Source organism: Diadema antillarum, unplaced genomic scaffold (assembly GCF_040938485.1).
Source record: "Diadema antillarum isolate AM-2024a unplaced genomic scaffold, OU_Dant_1.0 seq00000567_RagTag, whole genome shotgun sequence".
Taxonomy (NCBI): Eukaryota; Metazoa; Echinodermata; class Echinoidea; order Diadematoida; family Diadematidae; genus Diadema; species Diadema antillarum.
This window is the reverse complement of record NW_027271506.1, coordinates 1,182,698-1,203,880: the sequence shown is the minus strand read 5'-3', so window position 1 is coordinate 1,203,880 and position 21,183 is coordinate 1,182,698. Positions and strand designations below refer to the sequence as shown.

At 38.3% G+C, this 21,183-nt stretch overlaps 1 protein-coding gene across 1 annotated transcript; it reads left to right on the top strand.

The window, feature by feature from the left end:
• Window positions 1-6,777: 6,777 nt before the first annotated feature.
• LOC139735250 (uncharacterized) lies at window positions 6,778-15,198 on the top strand. Its single transcript, XM_071646005.1, has 2 exons — window positions 6,778-6,900; window positions 9,216-15,198. The coding sequence occupies exon 2, from the start codon at window positions 9,260-9,262 to the stop codon at window positions 10,982-10,984; it is 1,725 nt and encodes a 574-aa protein (XP_071502106.1). The 5' UTR covers window positions 6,778-6,900; window positions 9,216-9,259; the 3' UTR covers window positions 10,985-15,198.
• Window positions 15,199-21,183: the final 5,985 nt, after the last annotated feature.

Here is a 21,183-nt window from a genome sequence, read left to right as displayed (position 1 = left end):
GAGGGGGGGGGGGTGTTTAGTGGGATCAGTCTGGGATACCTTTGCTTACCTACTTGTTCTCCTAGTCCATGAAAGTCCATAACAATTTTGAACCATGTGTTTCCTCCCTTTAATTTCTCTTCAACAGGATCAGATTGTTTTTTTTTCCCCTCCAAGTTTTCATTCTCCAGGATGTGAAGACCCCCCTTCTTTATGGGAAAGGGGACTTCTGTCATTGCTAACTGTATATTCATTGTGTCAGATTCCATTATTCACTGTTGTAACTTCTGTGGATCTTGCACATCAGTGCACTGCATAATGAATACAGTTGCTACTGAATTCTTAATACAACAAAGTAAAAATTCATGTCCAAAAAGTATCACTATCTAACTTCATATAATACTGTTTGGCTATTGCAAAATTTTGATACAGCGAAAGAAAACTCCTGGTCCCAAGGACTTTCTTATAACAGGAGTTGCCTGTGTATTATGGGTGGCTACCTAATGGAAACCAAGAGCTACCCCTCCCCCCCCCCAAAAAAAAAGAGAAAAATATCCTATGTGAAGAGGTGACCACTAAAGACAGTGTGGCAACTGATTTAATAGTGTATGCCATATATCCATGTTGCCCGTACACAAATGAATGATAGTCATTATGAATCCTTACACACTGTTGTGTCTAAAAAATGAACAAGTTTCGCTACAGTTCCTTTTACCTCCAGTGATCATTTGTATGGCAGGTGGCTTCTTTGCTACTTTTTTGTTTGTAATGACATTAGCACTGCTCAAACAAATATAAGTCGGCTTGTGTCACCTGGGCCAAGAGTGACAATTTACTAAGTAAAGAGGGCACATATTTTGGAGAGATATTTTGCTTGAGGATGCAGGTGCCATGGTAAGGCTTAATGTAAACCTGAACCTATGACCCAAACTCAAGAAGGTTGTACAATTGAAACCATGGTTTGAAACGATGGACAATTGGTATGGAGCGCCAAGTGTCGCATGGCCTATTTCGTTACGAAATCGGTCATTTCGTTGACAAAGTGATCATTTCCTAACGAAATGACAACATTTCGTCAACGAAATGGTAATTCCATCAACGAAATAAACATTTTGTCAACACCCGTGTGGTATCTAAGTAGAGGCAAAGTGCGCATCTTGCCATAAACATTTCTGTGATTACCACTTATGTATTATTATATAGAGAATAGAGTCATCTTGTCACTTTCAGAATTGTCATTGTCGACCCTGAGGAAGACGACTATTCATCGAAAATTTGATCTGAATAAATAGCAATGTTGAACTGAAAAGCATTACCACCCTACTTCGTCATCTTTTCTGTACTGGTACCAACACGCGGTCTACAAGTACAGTGTATTATTATTATTATTATTATTATATATATATATATATATATATATATATATATATATATATATATATATATATATATATATATACACACACACACACACACACACATACATACATATGTACATATATCATACTCACAGCCAGTGATATGTGAAGGTACAGCACTACAGTGCTGTTTTTGCCTATGCACACTGTGAACCCATTGACATACTGCATGGCTTACAAGAATTACAAGTCCACACTAGTTTGCCTGATACAGCTTATGCGTGTACTGGTAGTCACTGTGTATTATACCAGTGACCCAACTCAATTTTTAATTCTGTACAGCTCTAATGGAAGTCGATCTGGAGAAAGACCACAAGTGTGGTGAATAAACAAAGTTGAAACCTAAAGCTGCATCCATTGAATGCATCTGACCCCATCTCATTATATGGAGACTTTGATTGCAAAAAGAGTTAAGTGCCATTTGTGAGATTTTAAACTTTATCCATCATCAGGTAGAGCAAAATAAAACCTTTCCAGTTGTACATGTACCTCACTTGTAACATAACAAGCAATATTTTTGACTAAACAATTATGATTAAAAACATTCCTAATTTTCTCATTATTTCTCTGTTTTTAGCAGCCTTAATTGGAAATATCTCAGATTAGAACAAGAATATGGAGTTAACTTGTTTTGCGAGCAAGCTCTTCATTTATATAACTGATATAACTGTATAACTCATATTCATATATTACCACTTCACATGCTTTCAACAAGACATTACTTGGTAGATAACTTCTTGCACATCCCTTTCATGTATACAAATGAAGCCAGTAGTTCTATTTGACAAATCTTATAAGATCTTAAACTTTGAGAAATTTTGCCTGTGTAACTGCGGCTGTTGGGTAGGCTTTTCCTGTATTGTAAGATGTTTACATACATTAGTGCTGTAGAGTCATCCAATCATCTTCATTGACGGTATGCATGACACTTCTTGATAAATAGTGTGCAAGAAGTTTCAGCTGAAATGTGTGTATGTTTGTCATAGCAAGCAATTTTCTTCTTGTGTATGTATGTGTGGGTGTGTGTGTGTGTGTGTGTGTTTTTAAAGAGATATGATTACAATGATTACTTTTCTTCTTCTTTAATTGAGATTGGTTACATTTGAGTGAAGATATGGTGAGTAGTAAAGTTTTGCTTCAGATGTGGTTTCAGGTTTCCAAATTTCCTCTGAGATAATGAGAAACCACTTAATATGGAATACCAGGTATTGAAGAGCATAAACAATAACATATTCTAGGAGGAATTCAAAGTGTTTAGTTGATGAAAATCGGTTTTGAAATGGCTGAGGTACCATACCCATAAGCAAAGTAAAAGAAGGTGGTCCTAATAAAAGATTGGCCCCACCTTTCATTAGAACCTCTGTTGTTTTTGGATACTGTATTTCAGCCAATTTAAAATGTAAAATTTATTTTCATCAAATGAATTTGAATTCCTTTAGAAATGCTTTTTCCATATTTCATCATAAGCTGTTTCTCATTATATCACAAAAAAGATGGAAATGAGAAGCCCTGACCCACTCAGAACCATACCACCCCTTTTAAAGAGAGATTAACTCCATCAAGTTGACATGCACAGGGTAATACAACGTATCAAACACAGTGGAGAAATTTTCATCACAATACATGTGACAGAAATACACAATAGTTTGGGATTTCCCTCGTCACTACACACTGCAAATGACAACATGCATATCCACTTTGTGCATATCACAGTCTTACAAGATTGACCTAATTTTGCTTGTGCTCAAATCTTTACTGAACTCTCCCTTTTGGACATGACTCTAAAAATCATATCTTCCCTATCAAATTATTCTATTTGTTAGAAAGGCTTACCTTATGAGTGACATGGTCCATAAGAGTTGTTGAATCATTGACTACAGGTAAGATTTAAAACATTCAAATGTAAAGACCAACAGGAATGTTGTGAGACCATAACGTCACCTTGTCAAATCTGCATATTATTGAGTCTATAACCAATATTATTTCCGTAGAACACCATAAATTCATGCTTTCTGCGAAGTCACACTTTATTTGATTTGTATTTGACATTTGTGGCATTTGTACGGTTTTTATAATTGCTACCGATTGTTCTTTACTCTTGTAATAAGAGTCAATTTGAAGAGACAATGTTTTTCTTGATGTGACAAGCATTCCAGCAAATAATCTCAAATATTTCCGTATTATAATAATTGCTTTCGTACAGTTCAGTAGACATCACTGCAATTTCTTTAGAACCGCAAGAAGTATAATAAAGGAGGAAATTGAAAATCACAAGAAGGTACAAGACCTAGCAATTTTCCTTGCTATTAATATACCCCATACCCAGAGCTACCAAGTCTTTCTGCGCATTTTAGGGGCCATATATATATCTCACGATCTCACGCATGGCACCCATTTTTCTCACGCATCGGGCGAAGTCTGCAACTTGGGCCTATAATAATGAGCATAGCTCAAAAGTGATAGTTGCAATTTAAGGTATATAATAATTTCCCTTTTGTCTTTCAAAATATGTACAAAATAGTCACTTAAGTATGCACCTGATCGCACCATTAAGAGCTAAAAATTGAAAAAGCTCCCTACCGTGGGAGGCCACGGGGAAAAAAAACCCTCCCACACCCTCGCTCGCGCGCACATTCGCATGCCGAGATGCCGAGTCATGAAAATCTCACTCATAATTTTTTTTTTTTTTTTTTTTTTTTAACTTGGCATCCCTGCATACCTTGTAAGGGCCGTTACTGAAATGAAAGAGGTGTACAGAAACCATTGTTCCACTACAGGACATGAAGTCAAAACACGTGTATAAGGCACCAGCATATAGAGCAGTCTATCAGTGCTTTTGCTAATGAAGGGACATCATAGCATTAATTGCACTATATGGAAGCATGACTGGGAAAAGGCTATGCTCGCTGCATCAGATTAAATATAGGCCTACTAGGTCTTTGTTTTATCGGAATTCTCGTCGTTATAATGACATATATATACTGGACCGTTCCACAAAAATTCAGTGTCTCATCGGCAGAGCTACCAAGTCTCACGCATTCTGAGTGAGACTCAAGCATTTAGGGGTCGTCTCACGATCTGACGCATGGCACTCATTTTTCTCACGCATCGGGCAAAATCTGCAATTTGGGCCCATAATAATTAAGGAGCATAGCTCAAAGGATTAAAGTGATAGTTACAATTGAAGGTATATTTTCCGATTGTCTTTCAAAATAAGTAAAAAATAGTCACTTTATAAGTATTACACCATTAAGAGCTAAAAATTGAAAAAGCTCCCCACCGTGGGAGGCCATGGGGGGGGGGGGGGGAACCCCTCCCACACCCTCGCTTGGGCGCACATTCGCTCGCCGGGATGCCGAGTCATGAAAATCTCACTCGTAAAAATCTTTTGAACTTGGCATCCCTGCATCGGTCATTTGTCGGAAACCAAGTTTTCCGCTCCGGGCCACCAGCCCTGCCGAAGTGTATCGGATCGCAGTCTAATGAATCCGGCAAAGGCTAATGTGTTGGTTGACTACTACAGGCCTTTTTTTTTTCTTTGACGTGATATAGATGAGGCAAGATCGTCCGATGAGGATAACGTGTGACATGTCTGACACACGCACCTGATAGTCCACAAACACGAGTCGGATTCATCAAACTGCGATCCGATATGCACTTCCGACTAGTGACCGATGAGACAAAATCTCTGTGGAATGGTGGTATAAGTAGTAGCACAGGTAAATCATAAAAGAGTATTTACTGGAATACAAAATTTGACGTATTTATTGACACCTATATAATTTCTAGAAATTATGGAACATATAGAATCATCGACGTGGATTCCAAATGAGCCTCAGATTTTGATTAAAGGGATTTTTTTATCTATGGGTGTATCGTTCAAGAAATTATTCCAAGATATAGGTATTAGGGAGTTAGGCCATGCTAAAATATGCACTTAGTTTTTCGGAAGCTTTACTGACAGGTTACCGGCATTTCTCTCTAGAAGTAAATTTCCATAAATTGGGTATTTTGTGAAGTATCGATCAATTACATAAGGATCAGAATTAAACATGATTCACAAGGTCTCACGATACTGTTCCACTCAAGTGTAGTATTGAGGATTATTTTAACTTGCATGGCAACGCATATTGCGTCTTTTCCCCAAACGCATGTGATTTTATATTGAAAATTATTCATGTCCACCCATTATTATTTTCAGAATATACAATTAAGTCTCAGTTATCAGTGGCGGATTCATGCAGGGAGGACCGCACCGGGCGCAAGCCCCCCCCCCCCCCCCCTTATTTTTTTTTTTTGTTGAAACAAAAGAAATGAAAACAAACAAACAAACAAACAAACATGGGGGCGGAGGGGTGCGTGAGCCCCCTTTAATTTTGTAAACGCGCCCCCTCTTTAAAGAATTCCTGGATCCGCCCCTGGTTATTGCGTTAATGTATAGGCCTACATGTAGGCTATCTAATGTTTTATCGTATCTCAGTTAAACCATCCATCTTTGTACGAGTCTAGTCATTTATCAATTTTTCTTTTATCTTTCGTCATGTAAGAGTGATGGCTAACCTATTTTTGAGACAAAGAAACACCATTATATTCTGGCATTTTTTGTTTCTTTTTATAACAGTGTACCTTATGCAGGGAAAGATCCAGGAATTCCGTGAAGGGGAGGCGCCTTTGCAAAATTGAAGGGGTGGGGGCATTTTTTCTCTTATTTCATTTGTTAAAAAAAAGAAAATTAAGGGGGGGGCGCCTAGTTTCCCCCCCCCCCCCCACCCCCACCCCCATCCGCCACTGTGTACAGATTAGGCGTCGATTTCTGCTCTAAATAATAATAATAATAGTAGACATCACATTTTATAGAGCGCCTTTTCCACTGGATGCAAAGCGCTATGACATGTCATCCCTGGTCGCCATAGGAGATAAAATATATACAATGGACGTGTACCCAAACAAATGTGGCATAACGCTGTAGTTACACCATTTCAGTTGGGTAACGACAAAAATGCGAACATTTTTTTCAATGAAAAGACTTGCCGGAAGTATTCTTGTCTATATCCGACCGTGGTTGCTATAGTCGAATGGGGCTCCGCGCAGGCGCGCCGTGGCGCCGAGCAGAACGTTGCCAATTTGATGACTAACGTGACAAGAGTATATTACGTAAAGATGATATAATGAATACTTGAAATATTTCTTCTTTTTTTTCAGAATGGGGCTTTGAACATTTGTATTTGCCATTGTTCGTACACAGAATACTGCCGTGTGAGACCTCTAAGATAGTGTGGAAATGGCTTTAATCTATTGCACGGGGATTCCCCACCCGTCATAATCATCCGCCATCGAATTTAGTGAACAATTACATGTACTATTATTGTACAAGAAACCCCGGGGCTGGTCGCAGTTATACTTATAGATTACTGTACATGTACTTCCTTCACCATTACTAATTCAGGGAGAAAACAAAGTCAGATCAAATAACTAATAGTCGGTCAGTGGTGCTGCACTTGTGGTAAGAAATGTGTATTTCTATACTTTGCTTTTGATATTTTGATTTATTTTAGAAGACAGTCGCCTAACTTTTCGTTTGAATTTAGGCCTAAAAGGCAAGTGGAGTGCAGGAAACTATTTGTGTGTGGTATTCTAAAGACCTACCTGCTTTAACGGAATATGACATTTTGCCATTTATAATAACGTCATAACAATTACGTGTACATTTGCCTTTATTTTCTATTTTCAGTGGACGCTCTTAAGCATTTCAAACAAAGTAACTAGACCACAACCCAACTGCATGATGCACCTGAAGAGGGGGGGGGGGGGGCGGTCATAAAATATCTCAGTCAAATATAATCACCCTTTTTTAACATGAGAATTGTAATTTTCAATTTGGGTAAATTCTAACATATGTCCTGATATTTCCAAGTCATAAGTTTCGTATTGTATGTTATTGTAACAGTTGCAAATTCTTCTGCATCGGCAAAAAAAGAAAAAAAAAAAAACCATGCACGAGTCTGATTTTAAAGGCCGTAGTTCTTGAATGCGAACCCTCCCCCACCGCTACACGAGCCTGATCGAAATTAAGAAACTTTTCTCCTCATACATGCCGCATGCACCCTTCTACTCATTCAGCCACGTTTATTCTGACTTGTTATAAAAAAATAGTGTGCTACCTTGGACTTCATGCGATGTTAGCAGGCTTATATAATGTACATGTGGTATATGTAGATTCATATAAGTTAAGCCTACATTTTAGGAATTTCATACTCGAGTGTTCTTTTTTTTTTACCCATGATATTTAGCCTATCATCAAACAATGAGGAAATTAGAAAGTTATTGTTATACACTTTATATGCCTATCACACTTTGACAAATTTGCAGTAAATACGGAAATGTTTTCGGTACGCTACTTTCGGCCAGCGCGTATTTCAAATCATGGAAAAATATGTATGATTTTCTTTGCGAATTATTTTTGAAACAGTTGTACCATGTCCATCGACAGTGACATGTTCTTTGATTACAAACTTTAGGATATCGCTGCGTTGTTCCAAAAGTTCGTTAATCAGGAATTTATGTGAAATACAGAGTAATCACCGGTTTGTCACTATAACTCAGAGTGTGGTAACAAAACTACATTGAGGCGTTGCCTGCATACAGTACCGGAAGTCAGACTCTTTTTCACCCTATCTCCTTCCCAAAGACACACACACGCACACACGCACACACACACACACACACACACAAACGCAGACCATGCAGCAAGCCTACGCCTGTCATGCACAGTGCTGCAAACGGCATGAAAGCAAACCCAGTGAATTTCCTGATAAGTGTGCCATCGGTGACTATCTTCAATATAAGTGAGGAAATAGGATAGTTATATGACAAAAGGAGATCGCATGCCATATACTTTCAAAAGTTTTTTGTTTGTCTGATTGTTTGCTTTTGCGATATTAAGCCACACTGCAAAAAGTCCGGTGTTAAATATGAAACACCGAACTGGTGTTAAATTTCCGGTGCTCATTCATGGTGTTAGATTAACACCTCCGGGTGTCATTTCAAAATTTAAAATTGTTTTTTGAATAGTTTCTTAGTTACTGCACTTCTTGTTAATTTTGAACTTCAACAAGACGATAAAGAATTTTCCGATAAAGTACTTGATTTCTGAAAAAATCTGTAAATACATTTACACCACAGTAACACCAGTTGGTGTGGTCCCCTATTGAAGCTGGACGGGTGTTATACCATTGAAACTAACACCACCAATATCAAATCAACACCATGCGGTGTCATTATTGAATTTACTCTAGATCATGTGTCAAATTAACACCACGAAGTGCCAGGCGAACACTTTTTTAACGCCGTCACAATGTTCTACACCTGTGGGTGTGGTCCTCTATGAAGTTTGATCGGTGTTAGATTTAACACCCATGGTGTTAAATCTAACACCGATGTTTTTACAGTGCATGAATGGTAATGCTAAAAAGTAATTCAAAAATGGTGTTTATTCCATTTGACAGAAAAAAATAATAATCCCACGGCCTGCTGACAACATTTCCGAAAGCAAAACTTTGTAAATCACGATATTTAGTCAAAGTAAGTCTCAAGTTGAGAGGATTTTACAAGATGGGAACTAGTCCTTGCACTCGTGGTTAGCCATACACACATGCACTCGCATACATATACAATAATAAATGTAACATTTGTGCTGACAAATCCAATGAGTAGGCCCTATATAGAAAATAACAACATCGCGACGTGAAATGCCGTGAATACAATAAAAACAGTAAGTTAGCTCATCTTCCTCCGTATTCTTTACTGATTACTATACAGGTGACTCATTTCTTGCCAGAGTACGTGTGTATTGGAACCTCACCATGGCCTCTGGTTTTACTCCAGCTAATACCACCACGTGTGATGATTGTCACTCTGACGTGATGTCTGTCGAAGCTTCCTATCGCCTCGAGATCCAGAAGAACTTGTGCGCTAAATGTGCTATTAAACAACAGGACTCCATCAAAGGATTGGCAGACCAAGTGAAATGGACTTGTCAGAAGCACACCGAGAGGAAAGCCGAGCTTTTCTGCATCACTCACGACTATCCAATTTGTCAGGTGTGCGCCGTTACCTCGAACCACACAGACTGTAAAAGGGATGACGTTGACGACGTGAGAAAAGAAAGAGAAGAAGAAATAGCGGAACTCATCTGCCGTGCTAAAGCTAGAAGTGAGGAACTGAAACAAAACGATGAGGAAATACAACATCACACTTTCCAAACGACAAAACGCTTAAAGATGATTAGAGAGCAGGTGTTTGCTGCTGCTGAAGACGAGAAATCAAAAATTATTAAAGATCGAGACCAGAGGGAAGAGAAGATCAATGCAGATTATGATGAGCAGATCAGGCTGTTAACTGAAATGCGAAACGAGAGGCTGATTCAGACCCGATTTGAAGCGGAGACGAAACTCCAGAAAATCCAAAACGAGCAGTTCTTACTTGAGGAGCAAATAGACAGGGTAGAACGGGAACTGAAAGCAAGCAAAACTGAACTCATGCCTGGTCTCGAAGAGTTAGCTACCGGCATCAGGGATGGATACATGAAAGCTGAAAGCCTGATCATCAAACAGGAGAATCTAATGAAGGACTTTCATGACATCACCCGGCAAATGACTGAGCGCCTCAATGTTGAGCTCAGCAGAGAGACACTGGACAGAGTGAAAGAGGTAATTGCAGAAATGAAGTTCAAAAGGGGAAGTGAACTTCTTGGTAGTCTCGAAGGGTTAGGGGAGAGATGGCTTAGAGTGAGTGATAAATGCTTCGGCATGGGGAGTTCTTCCATGTGTTTCCTAGGGTTCATCAGTAATAATGAAGTGGTTATCGAACACTTGAATCAAATAACCACTAGGCGTCTTGATAACATGGCAACAACTCCTAGGTTCACCATGTCACCTGGGTTCAAGCCTGTCTGCTACAATCCTCTGTCTGATGGTGGACATGTCTTCGGCACCACTGATGGTAAACTTTATTTGTACGATCAGCAGTGGAATTATGCGAAAACGATTAAAACCGAGTACCTGAAGCCACTTATAGTTACCGTCGACAAAAATGGATTGATTTTTGCTGCAGAAAACGGTGGGTCTTCCATTTCCGTGTTCAGCCCCAACGACGGGAAACGCCTTTACACTATCAAGCTGCCAAAAACCATGTCAATGAGAGATTTGAAGATCATGTCAACAGGAAACGCGGTCGTGCTTGTTGACATGCGCAAGTGCGGAAACGTTATCTGTATATTAGATCGATCTGATGCGATCAAGTGTAAAACTTACATTTCTAGACGCACTAGTTGTGTAAATCTGAGAATTGCGGTCGATATGACAAACGACTGCGTATACCTTCTGCAGTTTGACTTTGAGCGTCGTTTGTTTGTTGTTAGTGAGGTTTTTCGATGTGGCCGCGAAGTATCACGTTGCGCTAAGGAATGGTGCTACGATTTCCCTCATCCTTCCCTGTCATTTGACCTGCTACCACCAGACTTGTTCATTGTTCGTAATGCTGATCAGTTCACCATCTTCAAAAAACTTCCACCGTTTATCATTTTGTGAGGTATAGGTGGCCGCCTTGGGCGAGGGGGTGTTGAGGTATAGTGGATTGTGTGGTAATTTTCAAGTCATAACTGACATTTATGGCAATGATGAACAATATTCCTACAGCTGGGACATGATATTTTCTGCAAACAGAGAACGTCTGAACCTTATTTTTATCTCCTTTGCCGAATACACGATAACCAACACAACTATAGGAGCCTTAAATGTCAAAATTCCACACAAGCTAATATCATACATAATATACAATACAGTAGGCCCTACCATAAAAGCAGGCACAACATATAAAAAATGCCAGTCTGAACAGTAGGCACATATACTGCCGAGTCTTCACGTCTTTCATAAACCAACAACCTCTATCCCACTTAAAAACAGCAACGTCTATGATACGTCAGTCGTAGCTATGGTACCTTACACCCTGGCTTGCTCCAAATATATGTTCATGGTTGTAAAACACAACTGGAATTCTTCAAAGGAAGGAATGCTTCACCTTAGGACTCATCTATCAAGCTGTAGGCTTATCTTTCTATCATGTACAACATTGTGCCTACACGTACATCTCTCTGGTTCATTTTCGATCCTTCGTAACTCGGCTAACCACCACCATAATTCCACCGTAATTGGTTACGTATCCAAACCTTTGTAGATCTGCAGTCCTGATCCTTGAATTGTATAGTTGGGTGTCCGACACATCAACACCGTAATGTTTCTATCAATAGATACTTAAAATATTTCATAATTTGCCTGAAATTTATCTCAGATGTAAAGAAAATACTCTGAATTCACAAGCGCGCACTGAACATGCGATTTGCGGTACATGCTCCAAGACACATGAAGATAACTGCCTCGAACGCGTGGATTGTTAATTTGACGCACTCGGTACGTTGATTGCGCCGTAATTTTGAAACCAAAACTCCTACCCTTTATTGTGACAATACGATCGAGTGAAATGCACGTAATGCTTTTCCTATGTGCCATTTTTTTTATAATCTACGATATCATTGTGTTGCTGTTGATCTTGTTTATTATCGGGTTTTACATTAAGACATCTTCAAATCCCCAGTGGAGAATGCAAAACCACTGTGGGTAGTCTCATGCGTGAAAGTTCGTTTTTTACGCACAATGGTAAAGGATAAAGGCGCGGTCAGACTGGCAAAAAATCGAGTTCGCGATATTTAAGATCTCGGAGTTTTGCCAGTGTGACCGCAAAATTCCCGCAAAACTTCTCGCGAAACTTCCCACTCCCACTCCAACTTCATTATATTTCCGTCACCCCCACCAAACTTCTCGATCTTTTGGTTAATGTAGTGTGACTACTAGCAATAGAAACTTTGCGATATTTTTCACGTGACCAATCCACCACCTGTTTGCGGGCGGTGTCTCCGAAGCGCGAGACCATTGTCTGTACAGGTGTGCATTGTTACGTCACAATCACTAGTCATCGGACGGCGCGCTCTTTCTTCTTTCAAGAAGTAAGTTCGGCTGCAGCCGGTGTGACCGCACGACAAAAGATCGCGAAGACTTCGTGATCTCGATCTTTTGCCAGTCTGACCGCGCTTGTAAAGGGGTGTCGGTTTCAATGGGTGTCGATGAGTGGTCACCTCACTGTACTACAAATACATTGTGCGTACAAGACTACGACGACTTATGCTCGCACACACATAGATATCCGTGTATTCAGTGTCATTGAACAAAACTACCATACAGAGACAAATAAAACAACTTTGATATCGGCTACTTCTCTCCATATGTTATGCCTGTTCGATCCTTGAAACTTGCCAAAATAACGGTTAGCAAAAGTAATAATGCAGTATGTCAGTATCTAAACATGTATTTTTATGCCTTCGCCACGAAGTGGTGCCGGAGGCATTATGTTCTCGGGTTGTCCGTCCGTCCGTCCGTCCGTCCGTCCGTAATGAATTTTGTGGACAGCGTAACTAAAAAACCTTTTGAGGTATCCTAATGAAACTTGGCATGTATGTGTATTAGGGGGTGAAGTTGTGCGTATCAACTTTTTGGTGCACATGCTCAAGGTCAAAGGTCAAAAGGTCAAGGTCAAATACATAAAATTTCACTATTTCCACCATATCTATACAATGCCTGAAGATATTTTCGTGAAACTTAGTGTATACATGTATTACCCAATTCAAATTCTCTGGTGAAAGTTTGGGGTCATGAGGTCAAAGGTCAAAAGGTCAAGTAAAAATATTTAAACTTCACTTTTTTCTACGTACCTTGGAAATTGTTCAAGGTATCTTCATGGAACATAGTATATATACATGTACTGACTGGCAGTGATTATCTAGAGAATTTAGGGTTCATGGGATCAAAGGTCAGGGGTCAAAGGTCAAGGGCAACACTTCAAAATTTTACTATTTCCCTCATGTTTATGCAATGCCAGCAGGATTATTTTTTTTTACACTTGGTGTATGCATGTATAACCTAATAGAGATTCTCTGGAAAGTTTTTTTTTCCTTTTTTTTTGCCTCAAAGGTCAAAAGGTCAAAGAGCAAGTGAAAGTGCTGAACTAACTTTTTCCTCCATATGTCGGAAGTGGCTCAAGTTATCTTGAAACTTATTACATATTTATGCATGTTCTGCCTGACAGTGATTATCTTATGAATTTTAGGGTCAAAGGCCAGATGAAAATGGTAACAATTTACTATTCAATACAGCAATTGCACTTTTTCTCTATACCTTGAAAATTACTCAATGCATAAACCTATGAATGGGTCAAAGTCAAGTTGAAGTCCTTAAATCCCCAAATACATGCTCTCCTATTCATCCAATTAAACCTAGGTCAAGGAAGTTGAACATTCAACACATTTGTGACAAACTTGTCATTTTAATATTTTGCCAATTTTGTGAAAATGTAATCACAAATTGTCCACATGTATACTCTAGACCTATTAGGAGAATCATGCATTATGGCGGAGGCATACCAGTCGCCATAGCGACATTTCTAGTTTTTATTGTCGAGCCCACCGGAGGTGTGGGGAGACTAAGGGATCGCCTGCGGCGTCTGTCCGTCCGTCGTCCGTCCGTCGTCTGTCCGTAACGCTACAAAAACTTGAATAACTCTCTACTGAGGATTTCAATTTCAATCAAACTTGGAGGGAAGAGTGGTTTTACAAAGTTACACATTTTACCAAACATGAAGGGCACCTCAAGGTCAAAGGTCACAGGCAGAGGTCAATGAACTTTAGGGCCCAATGTTAAGTTTTTAGGGCGCGTTTCGTTTATGGTTTGTAAATTTTGATGTATCTGTCTGTTTGTGACCAAACTTAGATGGTAGGATGTCCCTTGGGAACTTGAAGGTTACCACAAGGTCAAAGGTCACAGACAGGGGTCAACGAACTTTTAGGGCCCAATGTTAAGTATTTATGGCGCGTTTTGATTATGGCTCATAACTTTTGATCCCTTTGTCTGTTTGTGACCAAACTTGGATGGTAGATGTCCCTTGGGGAGGTGAAGGTCATCACAAGGTCAACGGTCACATACAGAGGTCAACGAACTTTTAGGGAACAATGTTAAGTTTTTAGGGCGTGTTTTGATTATGGCTAATAACTTTTGATCCCTTTGTCCGTTTGTGACCAAAACTTGGATGCTAAATGTCCCTTTGGGAAGTGAAGGTTATCACAAGGTCAAAGGTCACACACAGGGGTCAACAAACTTTTAGGGCCCAATGTTAAGTTTTTAGGGTGCGTTTCGATTGTGGCTCATAACTTTCGATCCCTATGTCTGTTTGTGACCAAAATTGGACAGTAGATGTCCCTTGGGGAATTAAAGGTCATCACAAGGTCAAAGGTCACAGAAAGGGGACAACAAATTTTTAGGGCCCATTGGTAAGTTTTTATGGCGCGTTTCGATTATGGCTCGTAACTTTTGATCCCTTTGTCCGTTTGTGACCAAATTTGGATGGTAAATGTCCCTTGGGGAGTTGAAGGTCACCACAAGTTCAAAGGTCATAGGCGGGTCAATGAACTTCTGGGAGTAATAGTAATTTCTTGTACGTGAATGGGCGAGACACAATTTGGCACTTACCTTGTGTAGTTTGCTGAATTCTTCTTTTTATTTACTTACCTGTTAACCAAAGAGTATAGAAGCGCTGTACACAGAGCGTATCAAAAAAGGTAATCCAACTTTTAAGGGCTGCCATTTCTTAATTGTCTGTTATGAAGAGCATAATGTTGGTTGAAAGGAAAGGGGAACTCTTCATCTTTTCATTGATACCTAATTATGTTGACAATTGTCTGGCATGACTGCGCACATGGACTTTAAAGACAACAATGACAAATTGCACTTTTTTCCAAGTTTGCGTGTTATTATGAAGGAACAATGCATGTCTCACTGCATGAATTCATCTGTAAATGAAAGTTGCCAAATAGACCAGGCTGTACGAATGCAGGTTTGTGTTTAGGTTTTGTGTTTAGGGTGGGTGTTTAGGTTTTCTCCTTACATTTTATAGTCCATACCAGCAACCTTCCGGTAACTTGGTCGCTCCCACAGATGGGAACCCTCACAATCCATTTTTCTCTGTTCATATTCAACACATAGCTCCCAGTGGCAAACCATGTCTTGAATATGAAGAGAGTAACTGGTTGATGGTTTCGACTTAATGGAAGGACAGAATATCGACAACGTGGCCATGTTGATGGTTACGAACCATAAAACGTTAAAAGAAACCCTAAAACACGAATCTGCAGTCGTGCAGGCTGGCCTGATGTTTTGACCACTTTCATTGACAGATCTCATCCATGCAGTCAGACATGCATTGTTCCTTCACAATAACACACAAACTTGGAAAAAGTGCAGTTTGTCATTGTTGTCTTTAAAGTTGATGTGGTCAGTCATGCATGATATTTGTCAACATAATTAGTTATCTATGGAAAGAGAAAGAGATCCTCTTTCCTCACAACTAACATTGTGCTCTTTATAACTGACAATTAAGAAATGGCAGCCCTCCAAATTTGGATTACCTTTTTTTTTTTTTTTTTTTTTTTTGATACGCTCTGTATAGCTTCCAAAGAGTTTAGAAGGGCTAGCGCTAACTCCTATCATGTCTATACTCTTTGCTAGCTTCTATATCTCTTTGCTGGGGCCTGTTTCACGAAGAGTTTGTCTAACTCAAAGAGATTTTTTCTTCTCACCACCACACACACTCATAAGCTCTTTGGTCTAACTTAAGATTTAATTTAACATTTTTGGCATAGGCTGTGTGTGACTTCAAAAATATTTTAACTTTCATAAGACTGAAATTTTGGAGGCTTGTTCATACGGACATTCATTAACAAGATAAAATAAGGGACAAAGGTTTTTTTTTTTTTTTTTCCTGTAGATTTTAATATCGATTTGTGAATATTTTGTGACATTTTTGTTTTTGTCATCGAGCTCTTCCTGTGAGGTTCACTCACTGCCACGCCGATGCAGGACAGGAAAGGAGACGTCACTCTATGTTAAAAATAACTTTTAAGTGAAACAAACTCAAAGTGAAAGCTTCATTATAGGATCATGCAAAACAGGAAGATATAACGGGTTTAGTTTCTGTATTCAAGAAGCATTGATATCGGCGACAATAAATTGCATTATTTTATGTGAATAAAGTGAGATTGAAATGTCATCACATAAGTCCCTCATTTTACTACAGGAACTTCATTAAACTTTCCCTTCTCAACTCAATTCAAAGAATGAATGGTGCCTATTTGAAAAGGGAGTTACAGTACTGTTGTTACAGGCAGGGAGATACATGCAGGCTACTGACCATTTTTACAATCTGTATTCTTATTGATGCGGTATTTTCATATAATCCATTATAGAAGTACATTCTGAGAATTTCAAATTTCGTGTTTATGCAATTGAAATGACTAACATTTGTAATTTTTGTTTTGCCATTCTTTCTATTTTATGATCACATTTGACATGTAATGTACTTTCACATAGATCATTATTCAGAATTTTTACAATTCTATTTTGCTGTTTTATAGATCTATTGTACAGTGAACTCCGAAATCTTCGAGTGATCCCTGAGGTCACTCCAAAATGAGTGAAAATGAACATGAAAAAATATCGAGTGAAAATATTCACTCTTGATGAAGTGAATACAGAAAAGAGTGAATTTAGAGTGAAATCAGAGTGAATTTCACTCTGATTTCACTCTAAATTCACTCTCACTCTGATTTCACTCTAAATTCACTCTTTTCTGTATTCACTTCATCAAGAGTGAATATTTTCACTCGATATTTTTTTTGAGAGTATAATGATCCGTAGGTGTAGTTATGCAAGACGATATGTATTCATCACAACACGTTGTCACGGGATCATCGTATATTAGATCGTAAGCGATACATTTTAAAGAAAACGAAATTTTATGAGTTTCATTATAGGTACACTAACAAGCATGATTAAAGATATATATGAGATTACGTATAGGTTACCGTATAATCCAAAGACATGTGATGTGTGAAGTTTGTAGATGTTGTCTACGGTATAGAAAGTCATGCAGTTCAACAGCATTGTGTTGTTCAGAAATCAGCAGAATTTTGTATATTTTTAATTGGAAACGCACGATCAGTACTCATTTTCATTGCATTCCCGAATAGCTCCGTATTACTGATACAGTGTCCTGTAATTAATATCGCATTGTGCCTTTGCCAATTTTTTGTTTGAAATCTCTATCAAATGCCTGCACTGAATGATATTCCTTGAGAGGGCTTTCAAATTACAAGTTCGCTGACAAGGACGCGTAGAATTGTATGGTCGTGGCAGATTGATGCGTTTTTTCTTTCTATCCGTTTACCAGAATTTATTACGTCCACGTGTGTGTGTGTGTGTGTGTGTGTACATGTGAGTCTATTAACATGTCTCAAGGATGTGTATGAGCTTACATAATTTGTATGGCGTATCATTCATTTTCTGTCCTTCCGAAAGTATGCAGCTACTAGATACACCTTTTTGAATTGTATGCAAACACCATTACCATATAAGTATAAGGTCACCTGGAGCTTTATATTTTTGTATTATTCTGTATGATGTTATCCATTTACCTTTTTATATTGCCTGTATTTCCATACAATAATTCAACACTGTTTTCTTTTCGATTTCATATTGTTGTATCCATACATGTCTATTCAATGCTCCTATGATCGCTTTCCTCAGCGTAAGTGGCGGTAGACAATATGCTATATAAAAGTGATATGGTATTTACATATAAGAGATATACATTGTAACCCTGACGCAACAAAGACCTTATTTCGATCTAACTATATGACATAAATTTCGAACTATATGTATTTTATATATACATATATATAAATATATATATATATATATATATATATATACATATACATACATACATCTTGGAACTTTCCACGTGTTGGACTTCGAATGTTGTAATAATGATAAGAACGAGTCTCAAATACGCCATGGATCCAACATGAAGGTTTTTTTTTTTTTTTTAATCAAAAAATTTTCGGCCTGCCTCAGGCCTTCGTCAGTGTAGTGTAACTCTCTAATGAGCCACCAAATCATTAATAAACCTAGTTATATAAGTAGTTACACTACACTGACGAAGGCCTGAGGCAGACCGAAAATTTTGTAGTTAAAAAAACCTTCTTGTTGGATCCATGGCGTATTTGAGACTCGTTCTTCTTATGTATAGCTTGCACTGGAATTTAGTGTAAACTACTTCCAGTGTCTGGATAAGCTCTGCATTTGATTAAAGATTACCATCACTGATTCTTTATATTGTATAAAAATTCCCTTTGTTATAATTGTTCTAATGTTCACTCAAACCTTTGCCTTAGACAAATTAGTAGAAAAGTAATGAATTTTCGAATCCAGCAGTGATATCAATTGACACCAAATTTTCGACAAAATGTATTATGTATACTGTTTATTTACTTGGATTTTATTTCTGTACATTTTGATGAGTGTCACAACAAATCATTGTTCAAAATGTATATTTTAAAATTTTCTTTCCAAGTGTTTCAGCTGTTAGCACATACAATATATAGTTGCTTCTTAGGAGTCGTGGTCTTCATGTTGGATTTGTTTCTCATATATAACTTGTAGGCGCCAGCATATTGTTTGTTTGTTTTTTTGCCAAAAGAATGAATGAATGAAAAAAATCGACGCATGCATACGTCTCCATCATGGTTGACGAGAAGAAGACTGACGGTTGTACGCACGCGTCGAACATTTTGATACATTATTAATAAATATCATCTGTCAATGCATTACTTCTCTTCGTTACATGTGCATTATATAAATGTTGGGATTTCTAGTAATGGCCCCATACGAGTATAAAAAACAAGCATATTTTGTAATGCATTTGTTGGAAATAGTAAGTTTATTTGACTTTAAATTTCGGCTTTCCATGCCTCCTTTAGGCGTCTTGACAATGAGTATAATCATAAGACCATATCAAACAGAGCCACGAAAAAAGAAAAAAAAAACTGAACAGTTTTTGGGCCTTAATATTGAAAATTAAAGCAAGTTTATTTAGTCGTATACAGTATATCAAGTCCTAGAATACAACCAGGTTGAAGAGATATGGAACACGAATGTCTATAACCATACCATGCAAGCCTACAAATACAAAAGAAAAACAAAACATTGTGATATTTCTTAAGACTCATTAGAATCTACTCGATGCACCAATATTAGTGATAAATCATTGACTATGGGTGTATAGTGAAGGCGTTGAAAAAAAAAAAACAGCGACTGAGGTTTTACGATCCAAATATGTTTGGGTAGAGTTCTCTGTCACGTATCGGGGTGCACGTGCTGGGGATTAATGCATGAAACTTGAACATAGGGTTATGAGAAATTCACTGTCCACGAAAGCATGGAATGCTACAAAAGAATACATTGCAGAAGACACATTTCACAAAGGGCCCCGAACCATCAGGACGCATGACCAGTGGAGTTAATCTAAATCTAGTTGATGCCACTTTTGCATTCCTGAGGGTTTTGAGATATCTAAAATGGTCAAACTGAAATTTCACTACGTACAGTTGTATAAGTATTGTCTTTAGATGGTGAAAAAAGGAAAATGAATTGATGATTTACACCATTTCGAGATTCCTCAATGCGAATACGGCTGGTACAACTCTTGAATCCTCGAGGCTTATAATGAGATATTAAAAATGGCCTAACTCTCCAATAAAATCTGGAATAATATAATTTTAAGACAATTCAAGATTTTGGCAAAGTTGAATACATGTATGTCAAAAAATCCTCAAGGATATCGGATTCAGCACCCTAAAAATAGGTTTCAAGCATTTTTCCCCCCGAAATGTTTACCACTTGTAAGGAAATTGTAGAAATTGCAGATTTTGGCGGCCATATTGGCGGCCATCTTGAATATCTCAAAATCCTCACAGTGCAAGAATTCCTTCATCTAGATTCAGATTCAGCACCCTCGAAGTGAGTTGTTAAAACCATCAGAAGAGGATGGGCGGACGGTAAAACAAGATTAGGCCCAAAATCTGACTTTTGCACCCAGACAACATACATTAAAGCCCTACCTTATTTAGATCGTGTCTATAGAGCTGTGTGTGCTCTTCTCAAACTTTTCATTGTGTTTGACCTTAATACTCTCCACGTATTTTATCACGTAATGCTTGTGATGTCTCTTGTTATGACATCAAAATCTCCCTCATGTTCATTAAAAAAACCAGCCACATTCTAATGATCATCAACTGGATGACGTGTCAAAATATTGTAAAACATTTTCTCTATCTGAATCGAACGAATCCATAAGCTTCACCTCACCGATTATGACCATAGCGATTATGTCCACTTAAACCATCTGACCAAAACCAGCCATGCATGCAGACATGCGCACAAATTTTATGTTTTGCACATCACAATTGCCGTCGTCCTACATGGAAATTGCTGATCGGATGGAGCTAGCTCCATGCTACCGAACTCGACGACCTTTTACACGTATACTTTAGATAAAAGCGATCTCTTTATATTACACACTGGCCAAGGCATACATAATTTTATTTACGACAAGCTTGGTTAATGCCTATTTTACTTCATAAAGGTAAAGCCGACTATGTAGTTTCTGTTGAAGCTAGTGACAATACACGCAATGATGTAATGAATTATTAAATAGGAATGTAGGACGCAACACATAAGCAGCATATCATGAGAGGGGGATAAATTGTTGCGGATGCATGAAGGGTCCG

Excerpts from the sequence above, each read along its gene's own strand:
- LOC139735250 (XM_071646005.1), top strand. The coding sequence starts at position 9,260 with ATGGCCTCTGGTTTTACTCCAGCTAATACCACCACGTGTGATGATTGT.